Source organism: Anastrepha ludens, chromosome X (assembly GCF_028408465.1).
Source record: "Anastrepha ludens isolate Willacy chromosome X, idAnaLude1.1, whole genome shotgun sequence".
NCBI lineage: Eukaryota > Metazoa > Arthropoda > Insecta > Diptera > Tephritidae > Anastrepha > Anastrepha ludens.
This window is the reverse complement of record NC_071503.1, coordinates 62,668,394-62,686,886: the sequence shown is the minus strand read 5'-3', so window position 1 is coordinate 62,686,886 and position 18,493 is coordinate 62,668,394. Positions and strand designations below refer to the sequence as shown.

General features: G+C 40.2%; 1 protein-coding gene across 2 annotated transcripts; it reads right to left on the bottom strand.

Moving 5' to 3' along the window:
* Positions 1–15,743: 15,743 nt before the first annotated feature.
* Positions 15,744–16,929, bottom strand: LOC128869606 (uncharacterized). 2 transcript variants are annotated; one of them, XR_008455345.1, is made up of 3 exons: positions 16,778–16,929; positions 16,334–16,716; positions 15,744–16,266 (listed from the first exon to the last, which is right to left on the bottom strand). XR_008455345.1 is itself a non-coding variant. In XM_054112179.1 (2 exons), exons 1-2 carry the CDS (start codon positions 16,872–16,874, stop codon positions 16,403–16,405), a joined length of 411 nt encoding a protein of 136 aa, XP_053968154.1. In that variant the 5' UTR covers positions 16,875–16,929; the 3' UTR covers positions 15,744–16,402. The 2 variants fall into 2 exon arrangements, 1 of the variants encoding a protein (XP_053968154.1); XM_054112179.1 differs by having other exon boundaries at positions 15,744–16,716.
* Between the last annotated feature and the right edge of the window lie 1,564 nt (positions 16,930–18,493).

The following is an 18,493-nucleotide window of genomic DNA, read 5'->3' as shown; positions in this document are numbered from 1 at the left end:
GAAAAATATGGGATATAATAGAGAAATAGAGGTAGTTAGACCTGTGAGAAATTTCCAGATTCTGTGGTAAATCTTAAAATATCCTCCAGTTTGAGAGAACGAATTTTACTCGTTCTCTTGATATCGGAATCCAAAATTCGCAGCCTTGCTCTAATAAATGCAGGACAATCATGGAGAAAATGCTCAGCGCTACTCACCTCTTCTAAACCAGGCAGTCAAATCGGGTCCTCATTGATTTCAATGGGTCCTCAATGATTCCAATGATATAGAAAAAGTCCCAGTCGGAGTTTGATATGACTATGATCTGAAATACCATTCAGCCACTGCAGCCAAATGGGTTGGTGCGTGACTACCATTTGGAATTCATACACCAAAATGAAGAAACAGTTTTTTCTAATAGCGGTCGCCCTTCGGCAGGCAATGGAAAACCTCCGAGTGTATTTCTGCCATGAAAAAGCTCCTCATAAAAATATCTGCCGTTCGGAGTCGGCTTGAAACTGTACGTCCCTCCATTTTGTGGAGGAGGAGGAGCTCGGTTAAATACCCAGAAAGGGTGTTTAATATTATATATATATATATATAATATATATTTGATCTAAAAGAGAGTCTTCTTCTAAAACTCGTTATTGGTTGATTTGATAAGTGTTACATCAATCACGTCTTGTCTTCTTTTGGTCACAAAAGTTTATTTGCTACCAATATTTTGAATAACCAAATCAGTCGACAGAATAAAATCCAGTAACTTGAAATCTCTGGAGTTGCATTTGCTGCTTCCCCATACAATGTTCTGGGAGTTTGCATCACAGCCAACTTTTAGCCCCAGATTATTGGATTCTGCATGATGGACTATTTCTCTTAGTTTCCTTAAAGGGAGCGGCTGTAAAGAGTCGTAGGATAGATAGAGCGAAATTGGAATCCCTTATTAGCGAATCTTCAATTTATTACTCGAAAAAGTTTATTTAGCATGTGCGCCATCTCATTTCATTAACCTTCTCTGATATATATTTACATGCATATTTATATGGAGAATACACTCGACATGACAAAAATTAAATATTCACAAAATATTGGCTAATAATTTTACAAGAAATGGTCGTCAGTGCTATCTTCAATCTTAACATAGATGTGATTGTTGAGAAAAATTGGCGTATGGGAGCTCAAGTGCTCGCGAAATAGTTTGTGTTGTGTTCCAGAACAATTTAGAATACTTGGTGGCGAACCGGACATCGCGCTGCTGCTCTTGCGCCTATAAAGGTATTTTTTTCTTGTAAGCACAATATTCAGAATCTCGACTAGTGGACGACAAATGGACACAGAAGCATGAAGGTAGTGCTGTGCTCGCCCTCATATTTATGTATGAACGTGCATGTATGTAAAGGGTTTGCCAATAACAGGTGTTATTTAAATATATAAAAGGCGAGAGATGGTTAACGATTTTTTATTTGGATGGTAGTGATCGGGACAACGTTTATTTTCAACAGGACGGCGCTACGTGCCATACATGCAACGAAACCATTGATCTTTTACGGCAAAAGTTTCCGGACCGTGTTATCTCTTGAAGAGGAGATCACAATTGGCCACCGAGACTTGTGATTTAACACCTTGTGACTTTTTTCTTTGGGGCCACGTGAAAGAAAAGGTTTACGCCAACAGCCCAAGGTCGACTCAAGACCTCAAAGATGGAATTCGTGAGCCTATCGAGGACATAGGGCTTCCACTTGGCAATTCGGTAATTCATGAAAAGGATACTGTCCTGTAAGCGTGGTTGTGGTGGTCATTTGCCTGATGTTATTTTTCACTATAAACGGCATACCTTCCTCTTTATAATGAAGTAAACATCCGATCATTTATATTCAAAAATAGCACTTTTCTTTGAATACCAAAATAACACCTCTTATAGGAAAACCCTTTATTATGTTGCAGAATAAGTTCGTAGCACTTTAACCAAAAACTTTTATTTAAAGAAAAAACAATTACTATATCAATAAGTTAATCAATTCTATTTTCGCCGGTGCTGTTTACAACCTCTTCCCACCTCTCGACCAATTTGTTGATGCCGTTCCGCCAAAAATTGCCTGATCAGGCATCGAAGAATTTGTTGAGCCAGTTTTTAAGGACTTGTTTGTTGCCGAAGGTTACAATCTTCATATGGTTTGACGGTGTCTCTGGGCAATGTAGAGCTCCTTGTTGACCGTGGCCATCTTCTTTGGAAAAAGATCTGGCTTGACTTTCGGGTTTAGCGTATCTCCTAGAGCCAGCCACTTCTTTTTTTTCATATTGATATATGTATGGGCACTATTTTTCATTTCCCGTGACGACTCGATACAAAAAGCGCTGTTTATGACCTCATGTTGCTCGATGGCGGGCGAGATGCTGAGAAGCAATTTGAAGGCGACTTTCATTGTTTTTTTCGTTGAGCTCGTGAGGCACTAAGGTTCCCAATCCTTCGGGAAATCCCATTGAATGAAGATGAGTGATGTTCATTTTTGCCCACTATTCCATTTCTAAACCTCAAAACTAACAAAATATTAAATAACTCCAAAATAATATACAATTAACATAGTTTTATAGAGCAGAAAGAGTTCTATCGAATGAATTTTTACCCTCTGCCAAACAGCAAACAAATCGTTGTAAAATAAAAAAAATTATAAAAATACTATGAACTTATTCCCCAATACAATAGTCGCAAATGAATACAATTATTTTGTAAGAATTGAGAAGGAATTAGGTATATATGTACACACCTACATATGTGTGGCCTTAGGCGTTCACTAACGCATATGGGTATTTTATTTGTTCTGCTATGTGGTTTGACATGTTTAAATACATAAGCCAAGGTTATTTCTTGTTCTTCCTAATTGGTGCGATAACCGCTTACGCGATTTTAGCCGAGTTTAACAAAGCGCGCCAGCCGTTTCTTTCTCGTGCTACCCGGCGCCAGTTGGACACACTAAGTGAAGTCAAACCCTTTTCCACCTAATCTTTCCAACGCAAAGGAGGCCTTCCTCTTCCTCTGCTACCACCAGCTGGCACCGCATCAAATACTTTCAGAGCGTATGCACCCATTCGGACGACATGACTCAGACACGCTGGATCTTTATTTGCTGCGCTATGCCTACCTATACCGTCATAAAGCTCATACAGGTGCGGTTTACATGCCGGCGGCGTAATTGGCCCATATTTTTTCGTTGACGAGAACGATCGCCACGTTACTGTGAATGGAAATCGATACCGCGACATGATAAACGATTATTTTTGGCCGCAATTGAATGGTATGGACTTAGACGACATGTGGTTTCAACAGGACGGGGCCACAAGCCACACAGCACACGCTACAATTGATTTGTTGAAGAGTAAGTTGGATGAGCGCATTATTTCCAGAAATGGAACGGTCGAATGGCCGCCGCGCTCGTGTGATTTGACGCCTCTAGACTATTTTCTTTGGGGTTATGTGAAGTCATTGGTCTACAGTAACAAGCCGGCGACGATTTGTGAGCTCAGAGCCAATATTGAACGCGAAATTGCTGGAATTTCGGCCGATTTATGCAAAAGAGTGGTTGAAAATTGGGTTCAACGATTGGACTTCGTAAAACGTGCACGCGGTGGTCATACAAAAGAAATCGAATTTCATACTAAAATGTATTTATTTGTTCAAACTCGATAATAAAAAAAAAAATTAGTTAAAAAAGTCAAACCGTTTGTGTTTTATTCAAAAAAAAAGTTGAAGCGCTCTTACTGAAAAACGCTTTACATTAATACTTCATGTGCATTCTTGAACTTCTACCGAGACTCGTGGAAAGTGATTTAACAACTGATTTAACCTAATAAAGTTAAGTACACAGATAATTATTCCCACATCAATCGTGACTTTTATTTCTCCGAACCGCCACTAATTGGTGACCCTGATGTCTCAAAATGATAAGCAATGCAAGCGGAACCGCTAAAGTATCACCGGCAGAATAGCTTCCTCAACACCCAACGCAGTTAACAACTGCGCTGCTCACAAGTGGAGCTTGCCAAAGTTTCAGTGAAAATTCCACCATTTCATTGCTGCGGGCATTACAAACGTCAAGACAAAATACTACACAGTTGTGGCGGCTATGGGAAGAAACATCTTAGCTCAAATTAGTGATATTATTCTCAACCCGCGAGCCAATGAACGTCTGATCACACAGTTTGCAGAACAAATTCGTGTCAAAAACGTACTTCAGGAGCTAAAGTTAAGCGACATGCGCCCATCACATATTCTGCGCAAAATGCGTAGTCTATCAGGCAACGAAATTAACGACGGCATTCTTAAATATATCTGTATGAGTCACCTTCCGTATAATACTCGTATACGCTCAGTAATTTCAATTAGAATATAACCTCTTGGCAAAGTAGCATTGCTTGCCGATAAAATAAGTGCGGTTAGTGATACACCACACGTGCGAACGATTGAAGAGCAACCGATACGAACGCCAGCTTGCTGCTTTCACTAAAGAAATTGCTGCTTTAAAAGCAAATCATAGCTACCTTCCGAGGGGTCACAGTAGAGGACGCTCGGCGGAACGATCGTCATCTCGGCACAATGCAGCGGGTTTGTATTGGTATCACCTGAAGTTCGGTAGCGAGGCAAAGAAGTGGCGGCAAACGGTAGCCTTAGCTTAAAAAACCGCCGTCTTATTGTGCCCGATAAGAACACAAAACAAACATTTGTGGTGGACACAGGACACAGACACTCAAGTACTAATTGCCCTGATGGAATTTTTTTCTTATATGCTGCAAACAAATCGGCAATCAAGACATATGGAAAAAAACACATGACCGTCAACCTAGGACTGCGTCAGCCTTTCCGTTGGAGTTTCATTGTCACAGATGTGACGCAACGTATTTTAGGCGCTGATTTTCTATCTAACTTTAACTTATCGGTGAACTTGAAACAGCGTAAACTGATTGACGGTATTACAAGCCTAGCTAAACTCTGCGCACTTTATACAATCAAAGAATTAATACTAAATTTGTCAACTGTCAACGAATACCAACCTTTCCAGAAATTATTAAACGAGTTCAAAGAAATATCTATAGAAAATCGCACTAATAAAAACCACTTTCACAACGTAACACATCACATCGTTACAAAAGGATCGCCGATCTTTTCCAAACCAAAGCACTTGTATCCTGAAAAGCTAAAGACTCCTAAAACAGAAATAAAGTCTTTGTTGAACGGTGGCGTCTGCCGTCCATCTCGAAGTCCATTGTGAAGTCCACACCACATGACAAAAAAATGAATGGATAATGGAAGTCCCTTTGGGGATCTTCGCAGATTAAATACCGTCACAGAGCCAGATCGACCACATTTGTATGACTACACCCTTGCCTAACAGGGATGTACAATTTTTTAAACATTATATGTATTTACGCCGGGCATACCATCAAATACCGGTAGCGCTTACTGACATCCCGAAGACAGCAATTACCACGCCATTTGGCATGTATGTATACGTATATGTGCTTTGGTCTGAGAAAGGCCAGCTAGACCTTCCAACGATTCATGGGCCATGTGCTATGCGATTTTGATTTCCTTGATGATATTTTAACCTTAACCAACACCGCGAACACTTGCGACTATTCTTGAACAAAATACTCTATGCGTATTAGGGCAGTCTGAAGTAAAATTCCTTGTGTTTACAATCACTAAGCATGGAATATCACCCCTACGGAGAGAGTAAGAGCTTTAGTAAATTACACACTTCCAGAGCGAGTCTGTGAACTAAGACGTTCTCTAGGAATGGTAAATTTTTTGCGTAGGTTTCTACGGAAAGCAGCAAAGAAACAACATACTCTGTCACTATTAATCAAAGGAAATAAGAAAAACGAACCTACCATAATCGACTGGACTGACGAAGAGAGAGCAGCATTCCTGCGCTCAGCCACTTGCTCGTTTATCCAAAAACAAACGCGCAGCTCTTACTAGCTGTCGATCGTCGGTTTCCGAACGTTTAACAGGAACAGAAACAAGATACTTACGACCGCGAACTTCTTGCAGCTTAAAAAGCAGTTAAATATTTCCAGCATATGCTTGAAGGCAGATAACGTTTTATTCTAACCGACCATAAGTCGTTACAGTAGGTACATTTTGCAGCAAAAGTTAAAAAATCGTCACCATGGCAAATCCGCCACTCCAGTTTTATCTCGCAGTTTACCAAAGACATTCGCTTTATACCGGGTATCAATATTGTGATAGCCGAAACTATGTGACAAATAGATGCTATTTATACAGCAGACACGATAGATGTCATAAAACTGTCAGAGCAACAAAAAGGCGTCGCGGAATTCAATGATTTTTTGAGATCAAATAGGAGCTCAGTATTGAAACAGTTCACCATTCCGGGTACAAATGCGAAAGTTTCCTGCGATATTTCAACAGGCGAAGCTTGACCGTATTTGACGCGGAACCTTCGGCCAATGGGCTTTCATAGCATTCATAACATTTCTCGCACTGGCGCTGCAACAACAACAAAACTGGTAGCGGAAAAATTCGTTTGGCCGGGACCTCGAAAAAATTGCCGTTCCTGGACGAAATAGTGCATTCCGTGTCAACGAGCAAAAACACAACGACGTATCCGTACCCCACCAGCATCATTCCAGTTGCCTAACAATAGATTCGAGCACATTAATATGGATCTAATTGGCCCTTTACCACCATGCAATGGTTTCAGGTATTGCCTCATAATCGTAGACCGCTATTCGTGGTGTTTGGAAGCATATCTACTCGAAGATTTAACAAATGAAACAATCGCCTTTACGTTATATACTAACTGGGTAGCGGAGGATGGTTCCATGTGTAGAAGTCCACGCAAGTGGGGAAAGTTACTGATCGCCATTCACTTGGGAGTCGCCAGAACAATTCTTCTGCACATGGTTCAAGCAGGTCACAACGTCCGGGATTAGCCCACTTATCTTCTGGTTAGCTTCCGAACACCCGTTCGGGAGTAAGCTAACGTGAGAAGGCGAAGCATTCCAGGATAGCTGGTTGTGCGCTGGATTTGGGGTCCGCCACTAACGGACAGAGGCTGACTGACTTCGCCGGGGCCCGAAACATGGTAGTCTGCAACCCCAAATTCCAGCATAAAAAGATACACCTAGCTACCTGGCTATCACCTGCCCAAGGTCGACTCAAGACCTCAAAGATGGAATTCGTGAGCCTATCGAGGACATAGGGCTTCCACTTGGCAATTCGGTAATTCATGAAAAGGATACTGTCCTGTAAGCGTGGTTGTGGTGGTCATTTGCCTGATGTTATTTTTCACTATAAACGGCATACCTTCCTCTTTATAATGAAGTAAACATCCGATCATTTATATTCAAAAATAGCACTTTTCTTTGAATACCAAAATAACACCTCTTATAGGAAAACCCTTTATTATGTTGCAGAATAAGTTCGTAGCACTTTAACCAAAAACTTTTATTTAAAGAAAAAACAATTACTATATCAATAAGTTAATCAATTCTATTTTCGCCGGTGCTGTTTACAACCTCTTCCCACCTCTCGACCAATTTGTTGATGCCGTTCCGCCAAAAATTGCCTGATCAGGCATCGAAGAATTTGTTGAGCCAGTTTTTAAGGACTTGTTTGTTGCCGAAGGTTACAATCTTCATATGGTTTGACGGTGTCTCTGGGCAATGTAGAGCTCCTTGTTGACCGTGGCCATCTTCTTTGGAAAAAGATCTGGCTTGACTTTCGGGTTTAGCGTATCTCCTAGAGCCAGCCACTTCTTTTTTTTCATATTGATATATGTATGGGCACTATTTTTCATTTCCCGTGACGACTCGATACAAAAAGCGCTGTTTATGACCTCATGTTGCTCGATGGCGGGCGAGATGCTGAGAAGCAATTTGAAGGCGACTTTCATTGTTTTTTTCGTTGAGCTCGTGAGGCACTAAGGTTCCCAATCCTTCGGGAAATCCCATTGAATGAAGATGAGTGATGTTCATTTTTGCCCACTATTCCATTTCTAAACCTCAAAACTAACAAAATATTAAATAACTCCAAAATAATATACAATTAACATAGTTTTATAGAGCAGAAAGAGTTCTATCGAATGAATTTTTACCCTCTGCCAAACAGCAAACAAATCGTTGTAAAATAAAAAAAATTATAAAAATACTATGAACTTATTCCCCAATACAATAGTCGCAAATGAATACAATTATTTTGTAAGAATTGAGAAGGAATTAGGTATATATGTACACACCTACATATGTGTGGCCTTAGGCGTTCACTAACGCATATGGGTATTTTATTTGTTCTGCTATGTGGTTTGACATGTTTAAATACATAAGCCAAGGTTATTTCTTGTTCTTCCTAATTGGTGCGATAACCGCTTACGCGATTTTAGCCGAGTTTAACAAAGCGCGCCAGCCGTTTCTTTCTCGTGCTACCCGGCGCCAGTTGGACACACTAAGTGAAGTCAAACCCTTTTCCACCTAATCTTTCCAACGCAAAGGAGGCCTTCCTCTTCCTCTGCTACCACCAGCTGGCACCGCATCAAATACTTTCAGAGCGTATGCACCCATTCGGACGACATGACTCAGACACGCTGGATCTTTATTTGCTGCGCTATGCCTACCTATACCGTCATAAAGCTCATACAGGTGCGGTTTACATGCCGGCGGCGTAATTGGCCCATATTTTTTCGTTGACGAGAACGATCGCCACGTTACTGTGAATGGAAATCGATACCGCGACATGATAAACGATTATTTTTGGCCGCAATTGAATGGTATGGACTTAGACGACATGTGGTTTCAACAGGACGGGGCCACAAGCCACACAGCACACGCTACAATTGATTTGTTGAAGAGTAAGTTGGATGAGCGCATTATTTCCAGAAATGGAACGGTCGAATGGCCGCCGCGCTCGTGTGATTTGACGCCTCTAGACTATTTTCTTTGGGGTTATGTGAAGTCATTGGTCTACAGTAACAAGCCGGCGACGATTTGTGAGCTCAGAGCCAATATTGAACGCGAAATTGCTGGAATTTCGGCCGATTTATGCAAAAGAGTGGTTGAAAATTGGGTTCAACGATTGGACTTCGTAAAACGTGCACGCGGTGGTCATACAAAAGAAATCGAATTTCATACTAAAATGTATTTATTTGTTCAAACTCGATAATAAAAAAAAAAATTAGTTAAAAAAGTCAAACCGTTTGTGTTTTATTCAAAAAAAAAGTTGAAGCGCTCTTACTGAAAAACGCTTTACATTAATACTTCATGTGCATTCTTGAACTTCTACCGAGACTCGTGGAAAGTGATTTAACAACTGATTTAACCTAATAAAGTTAAGTACACAGATAATTATTCCCACATCAATCGTGACTTTTATTTCTCCGAACCGCCACTAATTGGTGACCCTGATGTCTCAAAATGATAAGCAATGCAAGCGGAACCGCTAAAGTATCACCGGCAGAATAGCTTCCTCAACACCCAACGCAGTTAACAACTGCGCTGCTCACAAGTGGAGCTTGCCAAAGTTTCAGTGAAAATTCCACCATTTCATTGCTGCGGGCATTACAAACGTCAAGACAAAATACTACACAGTTGTGGCGGCTATGGGAAGAAACATCTTAGCTCAAATTAGTGATATTATTCTCAACCCGCGAGCCAATGAACGTCTGATCACACAGTTTGCAGAACAAATTCGTGTCAAAAACGTACTTCAGGAGCTAAAGTTAAGCGACATGCGCCCATCACATATTCTGCGCAAAATGCGTAGTCTATCAGGCAACGAAATTAACGACGGCATTCTTAAATATATCTGTATGAGTCACCTTCCGTATAATACTCGTATACGCTCAGTAATTTCAATTAGAATATAACCTCTTGGCAAAGTAGCATTGCTTGCCGATAAAATAAGTGCGGTTAGTGATACACCACACGTGCGAACGATTGAAGAGCAACCGATACGAACGCCAGCTTGCTGCTTTCACTAAAGAAATTGCTGCTTTAAAAGCAAATCATAGCTACCTTCCGAGGGGTCACAGTAGAGGACGCTCGGCGGAACGATCGTCATCTCGGCACAATGCAGCGGGTTTGTATTGGTATCACCTGAAGTTCGGTAGCGAGGCAAAGAAGTGGCGGCAAACGGTAGCCTTAGCTTAAAAAACCGCCGTCTTATTGTGCCCGATAAGAACACAAAACAAACATTTGTGGTGGACACAGGACACAGACACTCAAGTACTAATTGCCCTGATGGAATTTTTTTCTTATATGCTGCAAACAAATCGGCAATCAAGACATATGGAAAAAAACACATGACCGTCAACCTAGGACTGCGTCAGCCTTTCCGTTGGAGTTTCATTGTCACAGATGTGACGCAACGTATTTTAGGCGCTGATTTTCTATCTAACTTTAACTTATCGGTGAACTTGAAACAGCGTAAACTGATTGACGGTATTACAAGCCTAGCTAAACTCTGCGCACTTTATACAATCAAAGAATTAATACTAAATTTGTCAACTGTCAACGAATACCAACCTTTCCAGAAATTATTAAACGAGTTCAAAGAAATATCTATAGAAAATCGCACTAATAAAAACCACTTTCACAACGTAACACATCACATCGTTACAAAAGGATCGCCGATCTTTTCCAAACCAAAGCACTTGTATCCTGAAAAGCTAAAGACTCCTAAAACAGAAATAAAGTCTTTGTTGAACGGTGGCGTCTGCCGTCCATCTCGAAGTCCATTGTGAAGTCCACACCACATGACAAAAAAATGAATGGATAATGGAAGTCCCTTTGGGGATCTTCGCAGATTAAATACCGTCACAGAGCCAGATCGACCACATTTGTATGACTACACCCTTGCCTAACAGGGATGTACAATTTTTTAAACATTATATGTATTTACGCCGGGCATACCATCAAATACCGGTAGCGCTTACTGACATCCCGAAGACAGCAATTACCACGCCATTTGGCATGTATGTATACGTATATGTGCTTTGGTCTGAGAAAGGCCAGCTAGACCTTCCAACGATTCATGGGCCATGTGCTATGCGATTTTGATTTCCTTGATGATATTTTAACCTTAACCAACACCGCGAACACTTGCGACTATTCTTGAACAAAATACTCTATGCGTATTAGGGCAGTCTGAAGTAAAATTCCTTGTGTTTACAATCACTAAGCATGGAATATCACCCCTACGGAGAGAGTAAGAGCTTTAGTAAATTACACACTTCCAGAGCGAGTCTGTGAACTAAGACGTTCTCTAGGAATGGTAAATTTTTTGCGTAGGTTTCTACGGAAAGCAGCAAAGAAACAACATACTCTGTCACTATTAATCAAAGGAAATAAGAAAAACGAACCTACCATAATCGACTGGACTGACGAAGAGAGAGCAGCATTCCTGCGCTCAGCCACTTGCTCGTTTATCCAAAAACAAACGCGCAGCTCTTACTAGCTGTCGATCGTCGGTTTCCGAACGTTTAACAGGAACAGAAACAAGATACTTACGACCGCGAACTTCTTGCAGCTTAAAAAGCAGTTAAATATTTCCAGCATATGCTTGAAGGCAGATAACGTTTTATTCTAACCGACCATAAGTCGTTACAGTAGGTACATTTTGCAGCAAAAGTTAAAAAATCGTCACCATGGCAAATCCGCCACTCCAGTTTTATCTCGCAGTTTACCAAAGACATTCGCTTTATACCGGGTATCAATATTGTGATAGCCGAAACTATGTGACAAATAGATGCTATTTATACAGCAGACACGATAGATGTCATAAAACTGTCAGAGCAACAAAAAGGCGTCGCGGAATTCAATGATTTTTTGAGATCAAATAGGAGCTCAGTATTGAAACAGTTCACCATTCCGGGTACAAATGCGAAAGTTTCCTGCGATATTTCAACAGGCGAAGCTTGACCGTATTTGACGCGGAACCTTCGGCCAATGGGCTTTCATAGCATTCATAACATTTCTCGCACTGGCGCTGCAACAACAACAAAACTGGTAGCGGAAAAATTCGTTTGGCCGGGACCTCGAAAAAATTGCCGTTCCTGGACGAAATAGTGCATTCCGTGTCAACGAGCAAAAACACAACGACGTATCCGTACCCCACCAGCATCATTCCAGTTGCCTAACAATAGATTCGAGCACATTAATATGGATCTAATTGGCCCTTTACCACCATGCAATGGTTTCAGGTATTGCCTCATAATCGTAGACCGCTATTCGTGGTGTTTGGAAGCATATCTACTCGAAGATTTAACAAATGAAACAATCGCCTTTACGTTATATACTAACTGGGTAGCGGAGGATGGTTCCATGTGTAGAAGTCCACGCAAGTGGGGAAAGTTACTGATCGCCATTCACTTGGGAGTCGCCAGAACAATTCTTCTGCACATGGTTCAAGCAGGTCACAACGTCCGGGATTAGCCCACTTATCTTCTGGTTAGCTTCCGAACACCCGTTCGGGAGTAAGCTAACGTGAGAAGGCGAAGCATTCCAGGATAGCTGGTTGTGCGCTGGATTTGGGGTCCGCCACTAACGGACAGAGGCTGACTGACTTCGCCGGGGCCCGAAACATGGTAGTCTGCAACCCCAAATTCCAGCATAAAAAGATACACCTAGCTACCTGGCTATCACCTGATCGAAAAACGCGAAACCAGATCGGTCATGTTGTGATAGATGGAAGACACGATCCTAGTGTACTAGATGTACGTACGATCCGAGGACCCAGCATCGACAATGAAGCAACATTTCTCGTTCCCTACGTACCGCCGCCGAAGAAGAACAATTGGCCAACAGGAACAACGGCCGAAAATTCTACCAGAAAGTTCGGCGGCTTACAGAAGGTTTTAAGACCGGAGCGTTTTCCTGTAAGAACAAAGACGGCGATCTGGTGACAGAGCAATCTTAAATTATGGACGGAACACTTATCGAACCTGTTAAACAGTACTAGCTGCGCATGTCACAGATATTGTGAAAATCCCGATACCCGGACGGAATTGACATTCCGCTACCCGACCATGACGAGGTGAGAATAGCGATAACGCGGCTAAAGAATAACAAAGCCGCGGGCGCCGACGGACTGCCGGCTGAGCTATTCAAACATGGTGGCGAGGAGCTGGTAAGGTGCATACATCAGCTTCTGTGCAAAATATGGTCGGATGAAAGTATGCCCGCCGATTGGAATTTAAGTGTACTCTGCCCAATCCACAAGAAGGGCGATCCCGCAATCTGTATCAATTATCGCGGGATTAGTATTCTAAATATCGCCTATAGGGTTCTAGCGAGCGTATTGTGTGAAAGGCTGAAGCCCACCGTCAACCAACTGATTGGACCTTATCAGTGTGGCTTAAGACCTGGAAAGTCTACCATCGACCAAATATTCACAATACGCCAAATCTTGGAAAAGACCCATGAAAGGAGAATCGACACACACCATCTTTTGGTAGACTTCAAAGCTGTATTTTACAGTAGGAAAAGAAGTTATCTGTCTGAATTTGGTGTCTCCACAAAACTAATACGACTTTGCAAGATGTCGTTGCTCAGCACCAGCAGCGCCGTCAGAATTGGGAAGGACCTCTCCGAGCCGTTTGATACCAAACGGGCTTTCATACAGGGGGACTCGCTGTCGTGTGACTTCTTTAACCTGATGTTGGAGAGCAATGTACGAGCCGCAGAACTTAATCGCTCAGGCACAATATTTTATAAGAGCGTACAATTGTTGGCGTATGTCGATGATATTGGCATCATCGGCCTTAACAACCGCGCTGTTAGTTCTGCCTTCTCCAAACTGGATAAAGAGGCAAAGCGAATGGGTCTGGTGGTAAACGAGGACAAAACGAAGTACCTCCTGTCATCAAACAAACAGTCAGCGCACTTGCGTATCGGCACTCACGTCACTGTTGACAGTTATGATTTTGAGGTTGTAAAAGACTTCGTTTATTTAGGAACTAGCATTAACACCGTTAACAATGTCAGCCTTGAAATCCAACGTAGAATCTCTCTTGCCAAGAAGTACTTTGGACTAAGTAGGCAACTGAGCAGTAAAGTCCTATGTTACATGACGGAGAAGTTGAATGAGGTACTACCGCTCAAACTACTAGATTTCGTTCATGTTGGAAAACGGAATTAAAATATACGCCCGCCGAAATGGTTTATGGTGACAGTTAGGGTGTTCTGAGTCAGTTTTTCTCGGAGGAAAATAAGCAAAATACCACTGAATGGGAATTCGTCAATAATCTTCGAGAGTGCATGCTCGCTTGCCTTTCATCCAGAAAAATTTATATTCTTCTTTGCAACCACCATACGAGGGACCGTACACAGTTATCGACCGTAATGAAAAGTTGTTGAAAATAAAAATCATCGACCGCTTAGAAGCAGCGTTCACGGCTGATGAACACTCAACGGAACATACAGGTAGTACTTACGTGGAAAACCAGTATGTCACGCAAAATCAGTACTACAGGCATGATTTCGCTTTCCCGCATAGGGGACAGTGACGTGGAGTTTCAAAAACGCAACTCTTCATGGCCACCCTTATTTAGCTTCTGGCATGGCAACCCTTAAATCGATCGCTCATATATATGTATGTATGTACATTAGACTGGCCGTAACTTTTTGTTTTGTGGAAATCCATAAATTTTCGGGTCTTAAAACATGAGGTTAGGAGTAATGAAAAACGGTGTAATTTTTTAACCCGATCCGATGATGCCTAACCGTGCCCATTTGATCCCAAAGTATGGACAATTTCAAAAAATCACAATTTTTACAAAATTTTTTTTTGTTTCCAATTTATATAATTTAATTTAATTTAATATGTAAATACTTAATATATATATAATTTAACTTTATTTATATAATTTATTTTAATTTAATAAAATTTTAATTAAAGATTTAGATTGTCTATTTAATGAGAGATGTTTTGGTGTAAGACGGATACAATTGCCTGTAGTGCTCAACAACTTGCAGTAAGTACTGTTTATCTTCTTCATTATAAGTAAGCGATCTGTTGTAGTCTGTGATCAATTTCAATGCTCTCTCTGCAGCGTCATTAACTACAGACAAATGCTGACAAATTCGTTTTCCCGCTACATAGTCTTCACTTTCTTGCCATGTTGAAGGATCTGATTCCAAAAAACTTGTTTCAATTCCTAAGCGGGTAAAGAATGTTTTAGTTCTTGATGAAATAAAATCATTTATATTCTTGCTGCCGTAAAGCGTTATTTCTGACATTGTTGCAACAACTCTCTTTGGAACAGCATCTTCCTTCTGGTTATCGCTAGTAATTGCTTCCACCATTTTTCGCTTAATATGTGAAGGAATTTGATCATCAAAAAATGAAAGGCCAACCGCCTCTTCCGACAAATACCATAAATGATTTTTAATTTTATGTAACAAGGCATTGGATATATTCTTATCGAAATATACAATCACATCTTGTATGAGCTTAAGGTCATTTTGTGGAGCAGCTATTGGATCCACACAACGAAACCAATATGGAACGTAGATGCAGGTTAAATAAATACAAACGCTTCTTAGACTCTTTATCTCTGAAGTCGTTAACACGTATTGCTCGCGAAACAGAAACATTTTGTAGCAATATAGGCACTTCGACATAAACCTTGCGTGTGATGTAGCGCCAGGTGACCGTACTTGTGAAAAATTTGGTACGTCTTCCCCAACAAAGAGCACCGATAGTTGTAGTAATTCTTTATAATCGGCACGAGTGTGGCGACTATTTAATGCAGTTAGACAAAAATTCTTAAATATTTCCACTTCAGCTATTGTAAAGACTTTCCGAACTTCATTTTCCGATATTCCACTTTTGAATGACTTAGAATTAATGTTTTTCCAGCTGTTAGAGCAACGATTGAATAAGGGAACTTCCGGTGCTGATGATTTGCCAAAATTTAGTTCGAACACTGCTTTGACTAGCAACTCACTAACATGGTGACGACAGGGAAAGAAAAGTAGATTTCGGCCCAACCTTTTTTCAAGCAAGAACGCTGCTCCATTATTAACTCCCGTATTAGCAGCTGTTGTATCAAATGATACAATTTCCACTAAATCATCGAGCTTCCACTTGCACAAAAAATTATGTATTTCTGCAGCTATTGCATCTCCCGTTGAACTTTAAATTTTTGGTATCCCCAGCAGTTTTTCCATATTTTCTCCTATGACAACGAGAGACAATCTATCTTTCTTTTCTGTGCCTCGGATTTCTGCAAGCAGCTTGCCATCCCAGTGAAGGACAAAAACGTCGGGAATCTACAAACAAGTAAAAATAAAGGTCAAGAATCCAAAATCTTATAAACATACTCAGTAAAACCATTACATTGAATCCATTAATAATCTCTTGAGCTTGTCTGCGACGGTAATCTCTCCTCATCGAATGTAATGTTGTTCAATTAAGAATTAAATCTTCCATTTTTATTGACGGCGTTCCATTAACATTTTGCATGGTATTTATGAAGGCAGCAACCGTTGCACTCACCAAATGCATGGCATCTCTTGTTGAGAGGTTACATTTGTCCATGCACGCAAGCATTCTATCATCAATAAAATTAATTTTTCCTCGATTTGCCTTTTTCGGTAGTAAATTAATGTTACTTCCGTCTGTATCTTCGTCTTCATTCATATCTTTTGCTGCATTTTCTTCGCCAGCTGAAATATCCTTTTCAGCATCCTCGGTATCAGAGACTTCAAGAGCATAATTAGCTTCAAATAAAATCAAATATTAAAAAAAAGAACCAGTAAAGCTTAACTTTAATAAACTTACTATGAACTAAATGCTTTTCAACGCGCTTTCTTTCTTCTTCCATTCGTTGCTCTTTGCGTTTTTCTTTTCTTGTGAGTACAGTATCGGCACCATACATACTACCTGGACGTCCTCTATTTCTTTGGAGCAAAAGAAAGTCTTCATCTTCCTGCATTTTCAATATACCTAGGGCATCCATGGCTGCAATGTCAAATATGAAGTTTTCAATTTTATCCTTAAACTCTGCTTCATTTTTACGACACTTCTCGTTAGGAGTCTTGGAATGTTTTTGTAAATTTCTGAATTCCTCGTAAAGATTTTTAAGTTTTTTAATACAATTTTTTTCTTGCGCCGTGGGAATTTTAGCTTTTTTCCAAAATTCAATCGTGGCACCAATCGTGTATTTCATACTGCTTTCCAAAGTCAAGTTTTCGTGCCTCATTTGGTAAACCAATAATTGGAGCACCTGTTTCATTGATGGCAACTTGGCCCCCAAAATAACACTTTCACATTCACCCACAAGAAATATTTTTTGCTCAGAACGTAATCTTTTTTTCGGAATGCCTGATAATGATTTTGAACTCATTTTTTCACTAACTAATTACTTTTGTACTATTAAACGCATAAGACAACTGAAACTGAATAAAAATGCAATGCCATAGCCTACCAATTCAAATATCGAGAAAAAAATTCACACTGAATAAGAAAGCAATGTCAAAGCCTACTAATTCAAATGTCGAGTAAAAATTCAAAACTTTTAGCGTATTCAGCGAACACAACAGTTGATGAATTGTTTAGTGATCACCAAAGTGTTGATTATGAAACAAATTTTTATTTTTATTATTATAGTGAAGTGTGAAAAATTATTTAAAAAGTACCTTTGCATAAAATTTAAAAATAATTATTTCATTTAGCAGCTGGCTCAACAACAATTTCTATTATTCAACTGACGGTGACATATTATATTTTCCACGTATCACAAATCAGTTATGTGTGCTGAAAGCGTCTTTTGTAAGGTGGCTTTCGCGATATAAATTGGGCCATACCGCATAAAGAAAACAAGACCATTAATTAAAATCGCATCACATCAATAAATATAAGATTCGAACAAAAAAATTGGAAACGAAAAAAATTAGTAAAAATTGTGATTTTTTCAAATTTTCCATACTTTGGGATCAAATGGGCACGGTTAGACATCATCGGATCGGGCTGAAAAAATATACCGTTCTCTATTGCATCTAACCTCATGTTTTACGACCCGAAAACTTTTGGATTTTCAAATTTTATTTTTCTCCATACAAGCTGCGGCCAGTCTAATGTACATACATTAATACTGTAGTTGTATTCTAGAACTTCTACCGAGCCCCGTGCGAAATGATTTAACCTAACAACTGATTTAACCTAATAAAGTTAAGTACACAGGTAATCTTTCACACATCAATCGTGACTTTATTTATCCGAGCCGCCACAATACCATCATTATTTAAGTACATATATAGTACAATACAATATGTACGTTCATCTATATATATAAAAATTAAGCCGAAAAAAAGTGTGCATTTCTCCGGGGTAATCTCAGCAACGCGTGTAAGGAAAACAATGAAAGTTTCACACGTTGTTGGTGTTGCTTTGGCAAAGGTTTCTGTGAAGTTTGGTTGAAATCCGGTAACGCGTGTGTGTGCGATGCGTCGGTTAAGTGAGTGTGTTTTTGCTACGTATTTTTTGTACCGCACATAG

Coding starts and splice junctions, on each gene's coding strand:
- LOC128869606 (XM_054112179.1), bottom strand. CDS start 16,874: ATGTATGGTGCCGATACTGTACTCACAAGAAAAGAAAAACGCAAAGAG. Junction 16,717..16,777: donor TGAAAAGCATTTAGTTCATA/GTAAGTTTATTA, acceptor TTTTATTTGAAG/CTAATTATGCTCTTGAAGTC.